The following is a 22,565-nucleotide window of genomic DNA, read 5'->3' on the forward strand; positions in this document are numbered from 1 at the left end:
TATATATATATATATATATATATATATTCATTATTTCTATAAATTGTAATTGCGTTATTTAATAAAAAAAACAATTATTTTTTATTTTTTAAAACTTCGGGAGTAAACAAAAAATATTAACATATTGATAAAGGAAAACCCTTGTTAATTACTTGAACAGCGATTTTGTTTTGACTAGCAAAGAGTAAGTTAGGTTTTTTCACTTGCGTTTTAAAAAAATATAAAAAAAGTTTAATGCCTGTTTTGAGCATATTTTTGCACTTATAAAGATTGCGGTTGCCAGGAATTTAATGAATAAATGTTTTACGTTATCTTATAAATGTTTTACATTTAAACAAATCACAAAAAAACACAGCTATAGAGAATAATCGTTTTTAACAACTAAATTTTTTTTTTTTTTGAATTTTATTAAACAAAAAAAAAATTAAATTACATACTAGTAAATCAAAAAAAAATTCTTTTTTCAAATCCATGCTTTATGCAAGCAGAATTCTATTGGGCCTAGAAATTCTTTTTTTGTTATCTTTTGTAGAATGAAAAATTACTGTTACGTTTTTAAATTTTTTTTTTATTAATTCAGTGTTCTTATGGGGAAATACAAATTAAATTTTTGTTAACTTAATTAACTTTTTGTTGGTCAAATTTTTCCATTTCCTTGTATTGTCATTGAAAATGATTAAGTGTGCAAAATTTGAGCAAAATTGGTTGAGAAAAAAGCTTTCAAAAATTGATTTCAAATTTTGTGGCACACAAACATATATATATAGAAAGTAACCTTATATAAAGCATGGAAAAAAAGTCTTAACTATGCAAACTCTTTTGTTAATAGTTCTCAAAACAAAAAACTTTTTAAATATTTCTATGCAATCGTGCAAACTTAAAAAAATACTAAAATAAAACAATATAAGTATAATTAATAAATCGTATCATATCTGTTTATAATAAGCATTTGTTAAAAATTGTTCATAAAAAATTAAGTTTCTTAACTTATAAACAAACTCAAAAGTATTTTGATTTTATTACAAAACTATTTTTTTTCGTTAGCAAGCAATTTATTTTAGAGTAATAAAATAAAAAGAAGAAGAATAAATATGAGGTAATCTTTGTTAAGAAACATTCAATTTATTTATTGAACAATATTTGTTTTTATTTGCGTACCTACTTAAATAAAATATACTGTTAAAAAAGTCAAAATCAAGCTTAATGAATTCATTTATCTATATAAACTTGAATATATAGTTTTTTTTATTACATAATTAGTTCGCGAAGACTAGCTGTTAAAAGATCATCGTCACTATCAATGTTTTTTGTAATATAGATTTGTATTGAGTTTTTTTACTGTATTTTTTATTAAAATCCTCTGCAAAAAATATTTAGTTAAGGATTGGCGAACTTTTTTCATTTTGTAAAATATTTAGATAAAAGGTTAGCGTAAAATTACGTTGAATATAATCGTTATAAAAAGATAAGAAATATCATTGCAATAAAAAGTTACAACAATTATTTTTAACGTAACTACTTTCAAACTTTTGTAACAAATATTTTTACATATCGTAATTCAAAAGTTAATGTGGTTTTATTAAAAATTAATTGCTTCTTTTATCTAACCGATAATTGAAAAGTTGAAAAATGATAAAGTCGCTTAACCAAATTCGCTCTATGCGTACGTAAAAATCGCTTGAGGCGTATGTAAATCGCTCTAGGCGTAACGGTTTAAAACAAGGCCTGATGTCAAGCATATTTTTGTAATATTAATATTACAAGAATATATACATAACAAGTGTCATTTATTGCAGCATGAAAAAATTATTTAGACGAGCGTTATTTTTACTGCTTATAAAAAAAGTTTTATATATTCTTACTGTAATAGAATGCAGGCAATTTAAGAATTATTAAAAATAATTATTAAAATGACTACGTTTTTTATTTTAGTAACTATGACAATTATTTTGAGAGAAAAAATTATACTTTTGCGAGAGCCATAAATGCTCATGTAAACCGTTTACATAATTATATAAATAACAGACCCAGGCCTGTTATTATTTTTATAATTATTTATTATAATTCTTAATAAAACTTACTTAACTTTTTATAATTTAAAAAATAAAATTAAAAATTTTCTTTTTGTAATCAATTATTAAAAGTAAATTACCGTTTAGTTTAATGTCGCTTTGCCAATATTAAAACATTTGATTGCAAAAGATTATTTACAAATTTAATTGTTTTAGCGTGTCAAAAAGTTTTGAACATACATGGAAACATCTAAAAAACTGCAACTAAATATAACTATAAAATGATCAAAGCTTCTGAGCAAACCATGTAAAACCTGAATGGATCTAACATTCAAACATGCAGTCAAACTTTGACTGTGTTGAATTTCATAATTTTTTTTTATTTTTTCAAATTGGTTTTGTCCTCTTTTACTAAGTCAAGAAATATTTGTTGCATGAAATTAACATCCCCGTTTATGATGAAACCATCTTGAACTGTTTGTATATTAACCTCCAAGACCTTAATAAATATTTAAAGCCTTTCTGTCCGAACTATGAGTGACAATGTTTACTTTAAAATGGTATTGATTTTCATTATGCTCAACAATAATTCCATCTTCCTTCATACAGTTTATGTCTTTGCTAAATGAAGAAAAAGATTGGATATTTTCATTTGACTCATTCCTCAATTGAATCGTCTTTATAAAGTTCACAACAGGAACAAGTAAGTTTAGTCACTAGTAGAACATATTCAGCCATAAATGCCTAAGAGAAAAGAAGTGATTGATTGTAAAGAGAAAAGAAGTGATTGATTGTAAAGAGAAAAGAAGTGATTGATTATTAAGAGAAAAGAAGTGATTGATTATAAAGAGAAAAGAAGTGATTGATTATATAAGAAAAAGTGTTAGTGTTATAGTTTACTATTTTGAACAGTGTTAAAGCAGGTAATTAAGAAAAGAAAGTGGGAACAGTATATCTGTCTTATTAATTAATTTGTTTTTTTTTTCCTGTTTTATTTTTATTTATTTTTAAGAAGCCAGCCAAAATTGTGACCAAATTAAATATATTTTGTGATTATTATAGTTCACAGCTAGAGCAAAAACCAAGGCCGCATGATGCGGTTTCTGAAATATAAACAAAAAAAATTGATAGTTTGACATAAAATTTAATTTTGTGTAAAAACTTTTAAGTCAAACTTTCACAATTGTATCTTTTATGGAATCATCCAATAACTAATAAATGCTGGGACATGTACTATAATTTATAGTGTTTACATTGCACTATAATTTATAGTGTCCAAGTATTTGTTAGTTAGTTTGGATTTAAGAAAAAAAAATTAGTGAATAAAGCTTGACAATTTTGAAAACATGAACTATTATCTAATATAATGAAGAGTCAGCCGTGTATATACATTTTATTCAAGTCTAAATTTTAAATATATTTTAAGATTATTATTATTATACATAATAATATTAATTATATATATTTTTTAATTAAAATATTATACATAGTAATAATAATCTTAAAATATTTTTACAGCTGGATCTTTTTTTCTGTACCTTTTTTGGTGTCCTACAGATATTAAAAGATATTTCAAAAACATATTGTGACCATGTAATTACTTTAGAAAACTAACAACTTTCCTTCTTGGTGTCTTTTTTTGTGTTTTTCAGTGTGTGTTTTTTTGTGTCCTTGATATATTTTATGATCTTATAAATATTTTTAACGGATAAGTGTAATCTAACTGACTTAAAAACATCTATTATGACTTATATAAGAACCCTCAAATAATTTTTAGTAGCATGCTTCAAAAAGCCCTTTTGGTGTTTTCGGAGTTATAGTGCAACATGGTGATGAACATGGGATTATTTTTAATGAATAAAGCTTGAAATTTATTTTACAGTGTATTATTTTGGTGTCCTAGAGTTATGGTATTTGAAACTTTAAACAAATATTTATAAATTAGATTATAAACTTGTTTAGCTTGCCATGCCTGTATAACATGAGCTTTTTTCAGCTTGCGCACTTATTTATTACCACCAAGTCACATGTAATTTTTTGTTTTGAAAAAAATAGTTAGTAAAACATAGTTCCAAAGAAATATAAATGTAGTTTTATTAAGCAATATTTATTAGATTAAGAAACTTTTTTCTTGTTAAATTGTGAAACATTAATCTCTTCATTGTAGATTAAAATATGTAAAAGCAAATAAAAAACTTTATTTTTTTATTTTATAAAAAGGAGTTTTTTTGTTTATAAGAATTCTTTTCACAAATGTATTTAAAGTTTTTTGTTTCTTATTAATTAAATATCATGTTATATTCTTTTGACAATTTATTTATAAATATAAATTTTGTTCACAAATATCTTATTGGTAACAAAAATCTCTGTATAAACTGTTTATAATTGATTTGAAATATGTTAAAACATCAAATATGTAACAATAACATAAGAAAATAAATTGTGATAAGGAAACAAGATTATGTTAAGAATAAGATTGTTTTAAGAAATAAATTATAAGGAAATATAACATTTTACAATTACAAAATTTAGGTTTCATCAGATTTTTAGTTATATTAGTTTAAATGAATAATAATTAATAAACATGGTTTATTAAATTTAAATTAAATTAAATTTCAACCCAGTACGTTAAAATGAGCTGATGACTTAACTTTTAACAATATAATTATCAAAGCTATGTTAAAGTTACATTTATTAATGATACACATTTTCCTTATGCAACAAAATCTCATAACAAGGCCTGATATATATATATATATATATATATATATATATATATATATATATATATATATATATATATATATATATATATATATATATATGCCTTGGGGCTCATGGTTGAGTAGGTTAGTCCACTAGAGTTGATGTCCCGATAAAAATACTTTTCTTGGGCAATGTTAAATGCATTCAGCTAAAATTCCCCTGCCATGGAGCCCACAATTGCATAAAGACTAGAGATAGTGTCTTGATAAAATAACTCATCTTGGGCAGATGTTAACTGCATCCAGCTACTGCTTTGTAGAAGGCCTCCTTGACAAAGACTTAAATGATAAGCAGAGTATTTCTGTTGATCAGCCTCACACCTTTCTTTATCTATTAGGCTCGGGTAGATGTAAACCTGTGTTACATTGTTTCCTGCCTAGCATGATAAATGTTGAATCTTCTTGACTCAACTCATAAATTTTTGCTTGCGTCTTCTTGATAGTTGCTATCCAATTCTGTCTAATATCTCCTTATGAGGTTTCAGATTTAAAACTCAGTTTAATGGTTCTGAGGCTGACTGGTAGTAACATTGAAATATCAAGGTCAATATTGATACTAATAAAATGGTTTCGGCACCCAATTTAATTTCAAACTCCAGTATTTATTTATGGATATAATTTTAGCATAAGTTCTTTGCATTATAAAAAGTAAAGAGAATCGTATAAAATAAAAGATAAAAGTGTATGTAACATGCTCTCTTGTTAATAAGATACCATAAATTATGATTAAATGGGATGCCAACATAAAAAAATGCCATGCCATTTGAATTTTGCGTACAAAATGGCAATTTTATCTTCACATTAAGCTATTTACGCTATGCAAAAACTTTTTTTAATTAAGTTATTATCAAGTCTTTTAAAATAGCTTATGCGGAAAACATGAGCCAGTAATTAAGTGTTAAAAAAACATTTGTGAAATATTTTTTTATTAGATAAAAAACATTTCAACAAATTCTAACTCTTTTAAAAATTATAAAACACTCTGTTTTACAATTTTTTTTACTGCTAAAATTTCTAAACTATGTTAAAGAAAAAAATTTTTTAAATAAATTTAATTCAAGTAACTTTAAAATCTTTGTATTACATTTAATATGGTTTAAGGCACAGGCTACATATTACATGAAGCTGCAAATTCTGAGCCAAATGACAGATATTGTTTACACAGATTCTACAAAAAAAGAAGTTGAGGCCATCTCTGAGTTTGTACCATTGTATTATGCAAAGTGGTTCTTACCCTAGTCTGTAATTTGACTGTAATTTCTCCAAGACATGACATAGAAGCAATCTGGGAGATGAAGTCATACATGAAGAGCAGACCTAATGTTGCAGCCAAATTTCTTGATAGCATTGCAAACCATACATGATATCTTCATCCAACTTTGATCCCATTTAGTTTACTGGAGTGTCAGATGAGGAAAAGACTGAAATTGCTGAAAGAATCCTGATGATAAATGATTCAAAGGAAAAGGAGCCTCTGTCATTTATGTTTAATATTATGTATAAAAAAGTTAATGTATCAGGTTCATTGACAGAGAAGGAGAGGGGCCAAGGTTGTCTGAGTTTGTAGATTCAGAATCCATTTTGATATTTAACATCTTAAAAATGGATAGCCAGCAGCTTGAATGGATGAAGATTCCACCTAGTATGTGGAACAGATTGTCTGGCTATACAAAGTTCAAGGATTTTATCTCCAACATTTCTGTAGCTAATGATGCTGCAGAGAGGAATGCTAAGCTTATACAGGACTTTGCTGATGGAAGCCATGATGAAGAGCTGAGGCAAGGTCTTCTCCTAGCAGTGGACCAGAAAAGAAAGGGTGAAAGAAAATGTTAATATGTTGTAGAATTAGTGGTTAAAATATGTCTAGTATAATATATATATAAAATTAAACATGTAACTAGTACTTTTTAAACCATTTTGAATTTTCTTTGGTCTAATTAGGTATGAAAAGAGTTCGGAAATTGATTTAGAGCCATTTCATAATGATTAGATCAGTATTTTGTTTGATTTTGTCAACCGTGTCAAACCGCATAAAAATGGATAAATTGTGTCAACTGCGTATTTTTAAACTCACTTCAAACCTAACTACGGGTTTTATCCAAACTGCTCCCAATTTTTTTCTAACTAATGAGGGTTAATAGTTCATGGTTCAACATAAGATTAGCATGTATCTTTCAAACTGTGACTACATAAGCACTGTAAAATTAGGCTTTTTTCACCCAAAAATCATGATTTTTGAAACTTAAGGTGGCTTGTGTAGTCACAAAAATAAAGTTTTAATAAAACTTCACAGATCTCATTTTCTCAGATATATGAAGCAGAAAAATGCTTGGAGCAGTCAAAATAAAATGTGACCCTGAAAACGGGACACCCTAGTATATATGTATATATATATCAGGCCTTGTTACGAGATTTCGCTGCGTAGCGAAAACGCGTAACGCATTTCTAAGTAACTCAACTCAGCAAATATATTTTGCATCAATAGAAGTTATATTGTGTCACTTGCGTCTTTTCTAGTACCGCATTGTAATTAAAGTTATTTTATTAACGCGTTAAAAATCATACAAACAGTTTTTTTTTTTCTCACTATAACAAAAGTTACAAATAAAATCTTAGTTCTTATTAAAAAAATCATTTTTATTATTTTTTTCAAATATGAACTAAATTTTATTTTGAAAAAAATATTTTTTTCATGAAACATAAAATATTTGTTTATTTTCTTATGATTTTATATTTGGTTTTTGGTTATTTATTAACTGTTAATACATTTTTTCTTATTTAATTTGTGAACTCATTTTAATAATGTTTTTAAACAATAAAGTTTTTTTTTGTTATTTATCAGTTACCGATAACATATTCATGATCATAATTTATTTTCATAAATTAAATGAACCTCATTAAAACTTTACGTTATTGAATTAACAATAAACAAAATATCTTATTAATAAAATATTTACATCAAAATAAATCGTGCATTTTTTAAACTTATTATGACTAAAAATAATTTTTATATTTAAAAGGAATTTATATATTTAATTCCTTAAGATAAAACTTAAAACACTTTTTTTTTTTTAACTAATTTTTAATAACAAAAAAAAAATTATGAAACAAACTGTTTCTTTAACAAAAAAATCTATTATTTTACAATTGCGGTTAAATGCTTTTACTTACGACTTTATTTCTTCTGAATAAACGTCACGTTAATGGTAATCAAAAGATAATTTAAATATTCTAAAAGATATAAGTTTTTGCGTAGTGCAAAACTGCTGAACCCCTTTTCGCAAGCAAAATGCGAGCTGCGTAGCGCTTCTTAACAAGGCCTGATATATATATATATATATATATATATATATATATATATATATATATATATATATATATATATATATATTTATATATACATATATATATGTGTATATATATATATATATATATTTATATATATATATATATATTTATATATATATATATATATATATATATATATATATATATATATATATATATATATATATATATATATATATATATATATATATATATATTAGGGTACGTCACTTAAAAAAAAATGAGCAAAGAAACTTCTAGCATCAATATTATAGTGCCAAAATATATAATAAATAAAAATTAAAAAAAAAAATTCGAAAAATTTTTTTTTACCTACGGGGAACTGGTTCATTTAGGAAGATGTCGGATTATAACAAATCACAAATTTAAAAGTCATATCTCAGTGAGTTTAGTTCGATATTGATGTTCTTTGTGTCTAACAAATAATAAAAAAAAGGTAACATGATTGGCGTTGAAAATTTGAGATTATACCAGGACTGATGACGCCAGAGGATCAGGGGGTCACTGCCCCCTCCCCTCACTTTTTCTACAAAGCCCCCTCACTTTTTCTATATAAGATCGTTTTTTTTTAACAAAGGTTTTGAAGTTTTTAGATATGGAGGACCTTTTTTAGTAGTTGATAATTGTGCTCCCCACAACTTCCCAACTTTGAGAACCGTGTCATCTGCCCTGTATATTTAGAAATGCAAAGTTCGGAAAAGTTGTAGGTTATTTTTAAATATTCATTTCTACATTTATTACATGTACAGAAATATTGTTTGTATTTACTTGTATTCACCAGTTTGTATTCATCTTTACATTTATTGCACTTGTATTCATCTTTACATTTATTGCATTTTGGGCATCCAATACCGATAACCCGGTTTACCGGCCATTTTTCCATTACCGATACCGAGTTCTAAATACCGGTATTTCAATTATTTTTTTCATCACACAGAAACTGTTCCATTAGACTTTGTGTGTGTTTTGACACAGACATTTTTAGAGAGTTATAAACATGAAAATATCACAGAAAAAAACTTTGATTATAAAAATGGATAACAAAAAAATTTTTTACTTTGTTTTTTGTAACTTTGTTGTGTTGTGCTTCATTTTATTTGTTTATATTTGCAAATATAACAACAACAAATAAAGACAAAGAATAAATTTAAAAAGAATAAATATTCAACACACAAGTATTCATAGGTAAGATAGAAAAACCTAAAAACATCTATATAATATGAAGACATAACTACATCTCTATTACATATTTAGTTATGTTTTTTTATTCATATAATATAGAGATGTTATATTTTTTTTCATGTTTTAAATCTCGTCTGATATTTGATATTTTGTAATCACTGGTTTGCACGTGCTTAAAATAATGAATTCTCAAAATAGAAAACGATTTTGGAAGTAATGACTTATAGGCTTGTATAAGCATGCTTTTTAAGACTCCTTGGGAATTGCGATTGCAAAATGATGTGTATATATATGTGTAGTTTATATTATTTTTGTTTATGATTCGAAGTCAGTTTAAAGTATAACACATTTAACGAAATAAAATATAATTATATGAAAAGTTCATATAATTCAATATGTAATTCATATAATTATATTAAATTCATATAAGTTCATAATTTTATCTTCATTTTTATAAACTTTTAATATTTATTAATTTTGTATTTCAATATTATTTTTCATATTTTGCAAATTATAGTATTCAAAGACGTGCTGCCATGGCTGATAAACCAAAAGTATTTGAAGATTTTAAAAAAGGACTTAAGGATAAAAACTCTGTGTGGAATTACTTTTTGCGCGAAAAGTCTGGAGTTGCAGCAAAATGTAAAAAATGTGCTAGAGAAATGAAGACCTGTGGTGGCTCGACTAGTGGACTCCATACACATTTAAGGACTTTTCACCAAATAAATTTATTGAAACATTATCAAGTTGAAGTTTCAACTTCGCCATCTACTGCTGGTGTTTCGACTTCGTCTGATTTGCAACTCGTTAGGCCCAGAAATAAAATTACAACTTTTTATACGAAAAGCGAAGACGAAGATACACTGTCAAATGTTTTAGCTAAAATGACGGCCACCTATGGCTTGCCATTCAGAGTTTTTATAACATCTAATGAGCTAAGAAAATCGCTGGTAGCTCGAGGTTTTGATGTGCCAAAATCATCTGAATCCATTCGCCAAATAGTTATGAAATATGCTACTAAAATTCGAAATTCAATAATAGAAGAATTATCTGAACTTCAACGTCAAGGAAATCGATTTAGTCTTACGTTTGATGAGTGGACTTCAGTAAAAAATAGACATTATTTGAACATTAATGTTCATTCTCAAAATAGATTTTGGAAGTTGCGTTTAGCAAGAGTTAATGGACATTTCCCAGCAGAAATGTGTGTTAAGTTAATTGAAAACATACTAAAAGAACACAACTTAAAAATTGATCGCGATATTGTATGTATTACCACAGATGGTGCTTCGGTTATGAAGAAAGTAGGCCGATTAATGTCCATCGACCAACAACTTTGTCTAACCCATGGAATCCATTTGGCTGTGGTTGACGTCTTGTATAAAATATCAGTTGTGGAATCGACAGATGATTATTTATGATATATATCTGATGAAGATAGTGCTGGTGAGATTTCCGATGAATATAATGAAGAACATTTAGACGGACTAAAGATTTTTCAGAGCTCACCAAATTCAAATGAACTTGCAAATAATTTGGCTTCATTGATAAGCAAAGTTAGAAAAGTTGTAAAGCTGTTCAGACAATCACCAACAAAAAATGAAACCCTTCAAGTTTATGTAAAAACTGAACAGGGTAATAACCTGTCATTAATATTAGATAATAAGACCAGATGGAACAGCTTACTTTTTATGCTAGAGCGTTTTTATAAACTAAAAAATTCTATTAAAAAAGCCCTGATTGACTTAAACTCGAGTATTAATTTTACGGAATCTGAATTAGAATTAATATTATCAACAGTTTCTATGTTGTTACCAGTGAAATTGGTTGTAGAGGCTTTATGTCGGAGGGACGCTAATCTACTATCAGCTGATGCTACCCTGGCAATTATGCTGCTAAATTTAGGCGTAGGACCATTAAGTAACAATATAAAGACCTTCTTAATTAAAAGAATAAAAGAAAGACGCACAAATTTATCTTATCTCATACAATATCTTCATAAAGGAGATCAAGCCCAAAATAATTTTGGTTCAGATATCATATGATCAGCTAACTAAAACTGCTTTGGTAAAGTTAATTGTGCATCTTATCCAGCGGCTCTCATCCATACAAATTGAAACTACAGCATTTCCTACAGAAACAGATGATGACGAAGATACCATAATGTGCAAAGACGAACCTTTGAGCTTGACATTAAAGGAGCGGCTAGACATCGCCATAAATAATGAAATAAAAATGAAAACAGTACCAAAAACAAAGCGAAATATTAACGATTTGACTAAAATGGTACGAAAAGAACTTTCTATATTTGAGGAAGACGGTACACGTGGTACCAACTTGACGTTGGTCTACGATTATATTTTAACTATTCCCCCAACGAGCGTGAACGGGCTTTCTCTTCATCGAGAATGTTATGTACGAAAATTTGATAATCTTTAAATGACGAAACTTTAAATAATTTATGTTTTTTGCGGGCCTATTTTAATATTTTAATAAAATAAAGTTTTGGAACCGTTTAATTGTTGTTTTGGGTTTTACTTAATTTTTTTTTTAGTAATTCTAAATACCGGTATTAATACCGGTATTTTGGTTTTCAATTAACCTAATACCGAAAAACCTGTATTCCATTTTTGGTCCGGTATTGGATGCCCTAATTGCATTGTACAGAAGTGTACATTATTTTCTACGTTTATTACATTAGTACAAAAGTGTAGTTTGCGCGCAATGTACATAATTATTCAGAGAATTTCTTTTATCCTTCACTACATGTTTAAATCTTTACATTTTTGCAGGCCATATATATATACATATATTTTTCTACTTTCATATATTACTCGATTTTTAGTAATGATTTTAAGTTGCGCAGGTTGTTTCATTTTCTTACACATTAGATTGGTTAACAAAATTCGAATGAAGTATTTATGACAGTGTTAGAGTTTTTTGAAGACTCTATTGAGTTTTATTCAACTTTAAAAGGGTTTTTAATTGGGTACATTGCCATTTGATTGTTTTTGGTTTATTTGTGCTGGAACTACCTATGTGGTTTAAATGGTCTAAGGGGAAAATTTATTAACATTTTCTGTTTGGACACTTTAGTTGATTTTATTTTTATTTTTGGCGTTTTTTTTATTTAAATTTTAATTTATTGTGCTTAGTTTTTTCTACCAGTGGTATGATAAGTGATTTATTTAACTATTTTTATTTATATTGTGCAGTAGATCAACACTTTTTATATCATATCATCAAAAAAATATTAGTGTTTTACAAATTTGGGTATAGTTGGGTTTTGGCTATTTGTAGTGAATCCTTTTTTACTGCAGTATGGATTAGCCATAAGTTGCGGGGTAAAGCATAAGTGGCAATGATGTTTGTCTGATGGGATAAACTAGTTATTAGTGCTGATCCTCATCGAAACGCTAGTAATAATAGACGCGACTTTGAGGAGATGTTTATTACTTAATCACTACACATATTATGTTTACACATTAGCATTAAAGTTTTTTTTCCCATTCTGAGGCCTTTCATTGTTGTATGCATACTTTTTATTTTTGTAATCTATTTTTTGTTTTATTTATTTTTTGTATATCTTTGCTCATATTAGTATTTATATAACAATTTATTTTTTATTATTATTGTTAGTATTGTTTAGGTGCCTTGTCTGTCTTATTTATATTTTAAATGTTCCTCTATTAATCTTTATTTTTGTCTTGACAACTGTTAAAATAAGCTTCGTTTGAAAAATAATTCTCCTTTATTCTAATGTACTTCATTTTTTCCCTCAGGCGTTCACTGCTTGTGTGTGACCATTCGACGAATTTTAAATATGTCAGATTTATATATACGGCAAAGTTTATAAATAATATTGGGCCTAGCCCGTAAGGGTTAGTGTTACGGTCATCGAGCAAGACTATTTTCCATATCACAATTACTGTCACCGCGAAAAAAGTTGTTTGTCTCTGGAAGACGCATGGGCTATAACTTCTGTACTTATGTACTATTCTATATGTACTCTGGAAAGAATACAATACATCACATTCTGAAATAATTTTTGTATTTAAACATACGTTTTCGTTCATTCATACTAGCAATCAATAAAACTGGAAATAAATTACTTCCATAAGTGCATTTATTTACCTCATACAAGAAAATGCAGTACAAAAGTACTTTACTTCCGGTTTGGTTGATTTCCAATTTTGTTAATTGCTAGTAACTATTTAATATTAATAGGAAGAATGAGTGCTCCTAAAATTACTAGATTCAATTTGGATAAAAAAGAATCACAATTTTCACTGTATTTGGGTGGAAGTAATGATTTTAATCCTTCAGAAGTGCCTACTATTAGAGATATCCTGAGAAAGGGTCTTTTAATACAAGAAAGTTTGCTCATTAAAAAAGATATTGGCAAGTATGTAATGAAAAGTTAAATTTAAAGATTGCAGAAATTTTGTTTGTATTTACTTGTATTAACTTTGTTTTATTTTTAAGGAGGCTTATGTCTGTAAGAGAACTTAGTGTACAATTAGCAGACTTGGTACTTCAACAGTGGACAAGATTGAATGCTCTTTTCAAGTTTCCTGAGGTAATAAACAAAATATCTTTGGTACAAAAAATCTAATAGCCTGGAATAAGTTTAGTCATATTTCTAGAGGAAAAGCAGCCCAAAAAATTGTTTCTACCTGGGAAATCAAATTAGATCAATTGCTTGACATTACATATTGTAAATGTGAAATCATTTTATGTAAAGAAAAGTGCTCAAAATTAAATAGTTGTCTAGATTTTGCACATATTCAGTGTAACTGTCCAAGGGAAAAAAAGATTCCAAAAAGTGAACTTATTTGGTTAAAAGCTGAAAGAGAAAAAACTGGGTCACTATCAAAATATCAAATGACTTGTAAAGATACTAAGAAAACAGCTAGACAGGTTTCTTTAGAAAAGAGGAAGCCGAAAAAAAAGTCAAGTCTAGAAAAACAAATTAGAAAAAAAGAAGAGGAAGAAACTTCAAAAAAGAAAGATTATGTTGAGTCTTTCATATGTGATGATAATTCAAATAGAATAGAAATGGAAGATGAACCTGCTTCAACAGATAAATGGAAACTAAATTTTATGTCCATTAGTAATACTGCTGAAGCTTCTTTGAGATTTAATATTTCACCAGCTGCAACATCAGCAGTAGTTTCAGCTTTTCTTCAAGACCTTATTCTTGGTAACTTTTTAACACCTGAAATGTCCTATTTGGCTGTAGATCCTAAGAAAGTTGTTAGAGCTAGGAAAGCAGTAATGACTAAAGCAAAGACATCTGAAAAAAAGAAGTTTTAATTACAACCTATCAAAGGTATATTTGCTGATAGCAGAAAAGATTTTACCAGAGTTTTAAAGCACAACCCTGTAACAAAACAATTTTATCATAGGGTTGTGAAAGAAGAACACATTACTGTTACTTCTGAACCTGGCGGTCGCTATATTACACGTTTTACGCCCATGAAGGCAATACCTTGTAATAAGCCTGCTAAACAAGCAGCTAAGATGGAAGTTTGTTGACAAATCTCCATCTTAGCTGACGGAGGTTTGTTGACAAATATCCATCTTAGCTGATGGAGGTTAGTTGACAAATCTTGAACAATTGTTAGGTAGAAAGTGTTTCTGGTCTATTTGTATGCTACATTGCAATGAGCTTCCTTTGAGGGACATTATTGTCACTCTGGATGGACCCACCAATTCAAATGTTGGTTTCACTGGACTAATTGAAAAAGCTCTTTTAAAAGTAAACAGTATGGAAAAACTTTGATACATTTGAACCTATTGCGCAGTTGGAACCATTAATCTAGTTCCCTGAAAAAATTCAAAGTTCAATGTCAACAGATTCAGCTCTCTGCTATAAACTGATTACATGTTTGACTACAGGCAAGATGGACCCAAATCTTAAAATGGCTAAGTGTGGCAACCTTTCCCATAGCAGAAGGCTTACTACTGGAGAAGTTATTATTTTTCTCCACATGAGTAACCATGGCTTTACTGATGATGTGCTAAGAAGATTTCACTTAACTTCAAAATGGGTAGTTCAAGTGTATTTTCACATGTGGTATAAAATTAAAATGAAACACAGTATTGTTGAGGCCCCAGAACACATAGTAACACTGTTAAGACTGCTAAGAAAACAGGAGGATGAGATAAAAGAAATTGTTACTCCCTACATAAAAAATGGAGCTTATTTTGCTCATTCTGAATCTTTGATTCTTTCCCTTATAGCAAGCTCAGTTAAAGAATCTAGGAGATTTGCCATTAAAACCATCAAAGAGATACGGAAAAGTTCGGAGTATGGAAACACTCGATTCAGGACAAGGAAGAAGGTCCAACTTAATCTGGGAGCAATCAAGAACTGATCAACTGGGACAAAGAAGATAAATCAGAACCTGTATTTACATGTCAAATACCTACGAAAGATCTTGACAAGTTCTTAGAGATACCTCTTGAAAATTTCTTAGAGATACCTTTCGAAGCACTCTACACACACAATCTAGCGAAAAAGCCGTAAAAGAGGTGACAGATGCATCTGCATCTGTTTATGGATTTGAGAGAAGAGATGGATTTGTCAGGGCTAGGTTGGCTCATAGACTATTAATGCCTAAGCTGCACTCTAAAAAAGACCTAAGAAACATTTTTTTAAAAGACACTTGAATTTGATTATTTATACAGTAAATATGTTTTAACATGAATATGTCACTATGCCAAACAAATAGTTAATATTAATGTCATTTGTTTTTTTCTTTTTTATGTCTGATATCTTAAAAATAAACAAATTCCCTGGTAGGTAGAAAATTCTAATTTTTTTATTATTACTTAATATTACTTGAAATTTCTAATATAAAAAAAAGGTCTGGTAACCCCCCGGGCTCCCAGCTCCGCCGCCCTAGTTTAATCTTGGTTTTTAGATGCCAATCATTTTCCTAGTTTTTTTCATGTGTTATACACAAATAAATGAAAATTTCACAGATATTTATTATATATATTGGCACTATAATATTGATGCTAGAAGTATCTTTGCTAATTTTTTTTTAAGTGATGTACCCTAATATATATATATATATATATATATATATATATATATATATATATATATATATATATATATATATATATATGTATATATATATATATGTATATATATATATATATGTATATATATATATATATGTATATGTGTATATATATATATATATATATATATATATATATATATATATATATATATATATATATAGGTATATATATATATATATATATATATATATATATATATATGTATATATATATATATATATATATATATATATGTATATATGCATATATATATATATATATATGTATATATATATATATATATATATATATATATATATATATATATATATATATATATATATATGTATATATATATATAAATATATATATATATATATATATATATATATATATTTTTTTTTTTAAGTGATGTACCCTAATATATATATATATATATATATATATATATATATATATATATATATATATATATATATATATATATATATATATATATATATATATATATATATATGTATATATATATATATATTAGGGTACATCACTTAAAAAAAAATGAGCAAAGATACTTCTAGCATCAATATTATAGTGCCAATATATATAATAAATATCTGTGAAATATATATATGTGTATATATATATATATATATATATATATATATATATATATATATATATATATATATATATATATATATATATATATAATATTTGTAAAAACACTTATCTAATTTTTGATTTCTTCTACACTGTGTTTCACCATCAGTAGGTTCATCAGGAAGAATTCTTCCTGATGAACCTACTGATGGTGAAAACACATCAGTATATATATATATATATATATATATATATATATATATATATATATATATATATGTATATATATATATATATATATATATATATATATATATATATATATAGTTCTATAGTTTGTTGCATTTGGGGAGCACAGAAGGAAAAAAATGCTTCTTATGCCAACACATACGTCATTTTTAATTAATTTTGATTTTCATCCAACATTTGCGTTTTGGACAAAAGTCAAAACCATTAATTTAATTACAAATTATTCGTTTTTTAAAAAAACCACAAAAACGCAAATTTAATTGACCAGAATGTTTTTAAAAATATTCTGAATGTTTTTAACAATATAAACAATGTTTTTTTTTTTTTTTTCAATAAAATGTTTTTATTTTTAATTTTTTAAAAAAAATGTTTTTATTATTTTTTTTTTTTATTACTGTAAATCATACGCGGAGTGTTGCTACATCGACTATCTTATAGCCTGACTCGCAAGGGAGTGCTGCTACATTGACTGACAAATAGCCTGACTCGCAAAGGAGTGCTGCTACATCGACTGACAAATAGCTTGACCCGCAAGGGAGTACTGCTACATCTACTATCTTTTAGCCTGACCCACAAGGGAGTGCCGCTACATTGACTGAGGGTTTGGTGGGGACAGGCAGTCTATCAATTAATAAAAAAAAAAATTCGGGTCTTGCATTTTAATTTTTACTTTTTGTCAACAAAATATGGAAAAAATTTTCGCAAAATATAACAGATTATATATATATATATATATATATATATATATATATATATATATATATATATATATATATATATATATATATATATATATATATATATATATATATATATATATGTGTGCAGGCCTTGTTAAGAAGCGCTACGCAGCTTGCATTTTGCTTGCGAAAAGGCGATTTGCCTACGCTTTCAGCAGTTTTGCTACGCAAAAACTTATATCTTTTAGAATATTTAAATTATCTTTTGATTACCGTTAACGTGACGTTTATTCAGAAGAAATAAAGTCGTAAGTAAAAGCATTTAACCGCAATTGTAAAATAATAGATTTTTTTGTTAAAGAAACAGTTTGTTTCATAATTTTTTTTTTGTTATTAAAAATTAGTTAAAAAAAAAAAGTGTTTTAAGTTTTATCTTAAGGAATTAAATATATAAATTCCTTTTAAATATAAAAATTATTTTTAGTCATAATAAGTTTAAAAAATGCACGATTTATTTTGATGTAAATATTTTATTAATAAGATATTTTGTTTATTGTTAATTCAATAACGTAAAGTTTTAATGACGTTCATTTAATTTATGAAAATAAATTATGATCACGAATATGTTATCGGTAACTGATAAATAACAAAAAAAAACTTTATTGTTTAAAAACATTATTAAAAAGAGTTCACAAATTAAATAAGAAAAAATGTATTAACAGTTAATAAAATAACCAAAAACCAAATATAAAATCATAAGAAAATAAACAAATATTTTACGTTTCATGAAAAAAATATTTTTTTCAAAATAAAGTTTAGTTCATATTTGAAAAAAATAATAAAAATGATTTTTTTAATAAGAACTTAGATTTTATTTGTAACTTCTGTTATAGTGAGAAAAAAAAAAAACTGTTTGTATGATTTTTAACGCGTTAATAAAATAACTTTAATTACAATGCGGTACTTGAAAAGACGCTAGTGACACAATATAACTTCTAACGATGCAAAATATATTTGCTGAGTTGAGTTACTTAGAAATGCGTTACGCGTTTTCGCTACGCAGCGAAATCTCGAAACAATCCCTGAGACATATATATATATATATATATATATATATATATATATATATATATATATATATATATATATATATATATATATATATATATTTATATATATATATATATATATATATATATATATATATATATATATATATATATATATATATATATATATATATATATATATATATATATATATATATTGTTTTAACACAACATTGTAACATTTTAAAGCAATTAAGTCTGATAGATTGAAATAGCTATAAAACAATATAAATATAAGATTACTAAAAACTTACCAGAAAAATGTTTTGCCAGATCATTCCTTCCAATTATGCTAAGTACCTTAACAAACGCATCGTAGTTATCAACCCCTAGAAGCATACGATGTTCTAAAGCTTTAAAAAAATCAGTTGGTCTTTTAATCTTTTCAAGAATACCATCACCAATTTGTTGTGAATAATAATATTTAATATCTTCAAAATTTTTTTCCAACAAATTATCTCCGATCTTTAGCAAAATTTCTTTATATATTTTATCATCCATTTCTTTAAAATACTAATATAGAACTTTATACATTTTAAATATTTAAACATTTTAGATTTGTATAACAATATTAATAACTGTTTATTAAAATTTAATATAAAACATATTGTATATTAAAATGATAATAGTGTAATAGAACATATAATACAGGGTGCAGCAATTGATCTGTAACTATTAATTATTTTGGAATCTCCTGTCAAAATTAATGCAACTGTGTATCAAAAATAAGTCCTGGATGTTTTTTCGGTAACTGACCATGGACATTCCAACAGGACTCAGCACCATTACATAAAGTTTGGGCGAATCAAGATTGGTTAAGTGCAAATGTTCTATAGTTGATTTTGTTAAAACAATGGCTGTTCACCAGATACAAATTCCATGAATATCTCCATTTAGGATGTTCTAGAAGACAAAGTATGTTCTAAAAATTTTTAAAGTTTGTACTTAAAAACAGCTTTTTGTCAGAAATGGGCTAAAATACCCTAAGCTCACAGCTGTCCAGCATGTGATTCTTTTATTATAAGACTTGATGAAATAATTATAGCTAAAGGGGGACATCGAACAATAAAATTGTATTTTTAAATTTTGACTTTTTTACAATGCTTTGCTTAAAAAACAAATATTTTTTGTAATAGAAATTTGAGAGCGTATTTATTTGGTTATACTTAATTTGCTGCATCCTTTATAATATTTAATATATTATATGAATAATATGTAGTTAAAACTTTCAAGTTGAAGTTTAATAAAATGTTAACAATGTAAACATTTTACTCCATCGCAAATATTAAATAAAACATATAATTGTATTGTTGATAAATTATTATAATTCAATGATAAAAAATTTGTAACAAAAAAAATGGTGTTTATAAATAAAACCAGATATTTAGAAGTCAAAAAACATAAAGATGCATATCATAACTAAATGTTTGATTAAAAAAAAAAAATTTCTACTCACTGTTTCGACTTTCTGCTAAAAATGCTTATATTCTATTAAATTTTTAATTAAATAAATAAACTCACTAAATTAGAGTAACCCGCTTGAAAAGTGATGACTATGTGCAATCTATATAAAAGATTCATAAAATGGTTTGTTTTTTACTCAAATCTATATCCTCAATAGCCCAGTGGTTTATTGCGCTGTCATAAGGGTCATTTCCTAGGGTTCAAATCTACTCATCAGCATTATACATTTTTCAATTTTTATACACTTGCTGCCATTTTAAAAATATCGCAAAAACTTATGATTGCTATAAAAAAAATACACATTCATTCCAAATACCAGATGCAAACTTAACTTAAACTAAAGACGTTTACACTTACAAATGTTTTTATGTAATGCTATACAAATGAAACTTTTACATTTGCTTAATTTTAAATGACATTTGCAATTACACACATATTTACAAATCTGTATATAAATTTTCTACACTCTTTTTATAAAAGTGCTATAAATATAAAAGAGACTCTTTCTTGCAAATTATCTTCGTTGTAATGGCTGCCTTCAGCTCCATGTCAAAATGTATGTGTGGGCAGAAACAGCACTAAACTCAGAATTATTTATTAGATTTCTATACTGTATTGTTGACATTTCCAATATTGTTGACATTTTTATCTTAGACAAGGTCCAAAAGCACATTGTAAATGTAGTTAGATTCTCTGTATCTGCCAAGCTGAGCCACACCTCCTCGTCGAAAGGCTGCATCTGTTTCTTTTTTCCAAAAAATATATAGTATGAAAAATACTTTTCCTTAACTCAAACAAGCTATCATCTCTAATTTAATCAATTGAAACTTCATTCTTGCCTGGGTTGTCATTCACCAAAGTCATTCATCCGCTTACTGTATCTGTCCCTTCATGCTATAAAAAATTATATCATCAGTTTATTTACTTGCACATCAACAAAACCTCAAAACTCTTACTCACCTTTGTGCTTTCCTGACTTATACAGCCTACAACTTTTTAAGTCTTTATTACTGTTTCCTTGCTCTTTAACCTTTTGTTTACTAGTAATACATAACTAGTAAAGTGTTTGCATGCAATTATATATATATATATATATATATATAATTAATTAGTAAAAAACACTTATCTAACTTTTATCTTCTACTCGGAGTTTCACCATTGCTGGATCATCAGGAAGAGTTCTTCCTGATGATCCAGCAATGGTGAAACTCCGAGTAGAAGATAAAAGTTAGATAAGTGTTTTTTACTAATTAATTATTGCTCTGTTCTTTAAGAACATTGAGCACTCTATTTGTAAAATACACTAAAATAATTTACTATATATATATATATATATATATATATATATATATATATATATATATATATATATATTTATATATATATGTATATATTAGGGCCCTGCGAATCACTACTAACTAAAACATAGATATCCTCAAAATGATGATTTGATTTGAGATTTGACTCGATTTGTAAATCAATGCCTGATTCGATTCGATACCATAAAAAGTGATTTGCAGGGCCCTAATATGTATATATATATATATATATATATATATATATATATATATATATATATATATATATATATATATATATTTACATATATATCAACGAATGTTTTTGAATTTGTATTCAATGGCTGATGATTGCCATATAGACATGAAACTTAAAGTACCATAGAAAAAGTTGTTTTCTCTTCGTTAATATATATGTATATCGCTCTAATTGAAGTATCGTTTTAATATTGAGCACTCTTTTACGACTATGAGTTTTGTTTTATTATTATAATACAAAACAGCCTTAAATATCAATATATATATATATATATATATATATATATATATATATATATATATATATATATATATATATATATATATATGCAAGTTTTTAAAAAATATTAAATGAATGCATAAATTTACTATGATAATCACAATGAGAAAAAAAAAACATGATTTAATCATTTATCACAAAATATTTACTTACTTTTAATAAAAACTAATTTACTAAGAAAATCTATTAAATAAGAAGATCTCTCATATAAATATTTTGATGCTTGGTTGCGTCAAACAATAC

The 22,565-nt window shown here is 26.3% G+C and overlaps 1 protein-coding gene across 1 annotated transcript in view; it reads right to left on the reverse strand.

Moving 5' to 3' along the window:
* The window catches only part of LOC136076805 (NACHT, LRR and PYD domains-containing protein 7-like), a 45,353-nt gene extending 25,784 nt beyond the window's left edge, over window positions 1-19,569 (reverse strand). The window contains exon 1 of the mRNA XM_065790255.1: window positions 19,277-19,569. Coding sequence (XP_065646327.1) covers window positions 19,277-19,523 — 247 coding nt within the window. The 5' untranslated portion in view covers window positions 19,524-19,569. The remainder of the gene's footprint in view (window positions 1-19,276) is intronic.
* Between the last annotated feature and the right edge of the window lie 2,996 nt (window positions 19,570-22,565).

Source organism: Hydra vulgaris, chromosome 02, assembly GCF_038396675.1.
Source record: "Hydra vulgaris chromosome 02, alternate assembly HydraT2T_AEP".
Lineage (NCBI taxonomy): Eukaryota > Metazoa > Cnidaria > Hydrozoa > Anthoathecata > Hydridae > Hydra > Hydra vulgaris.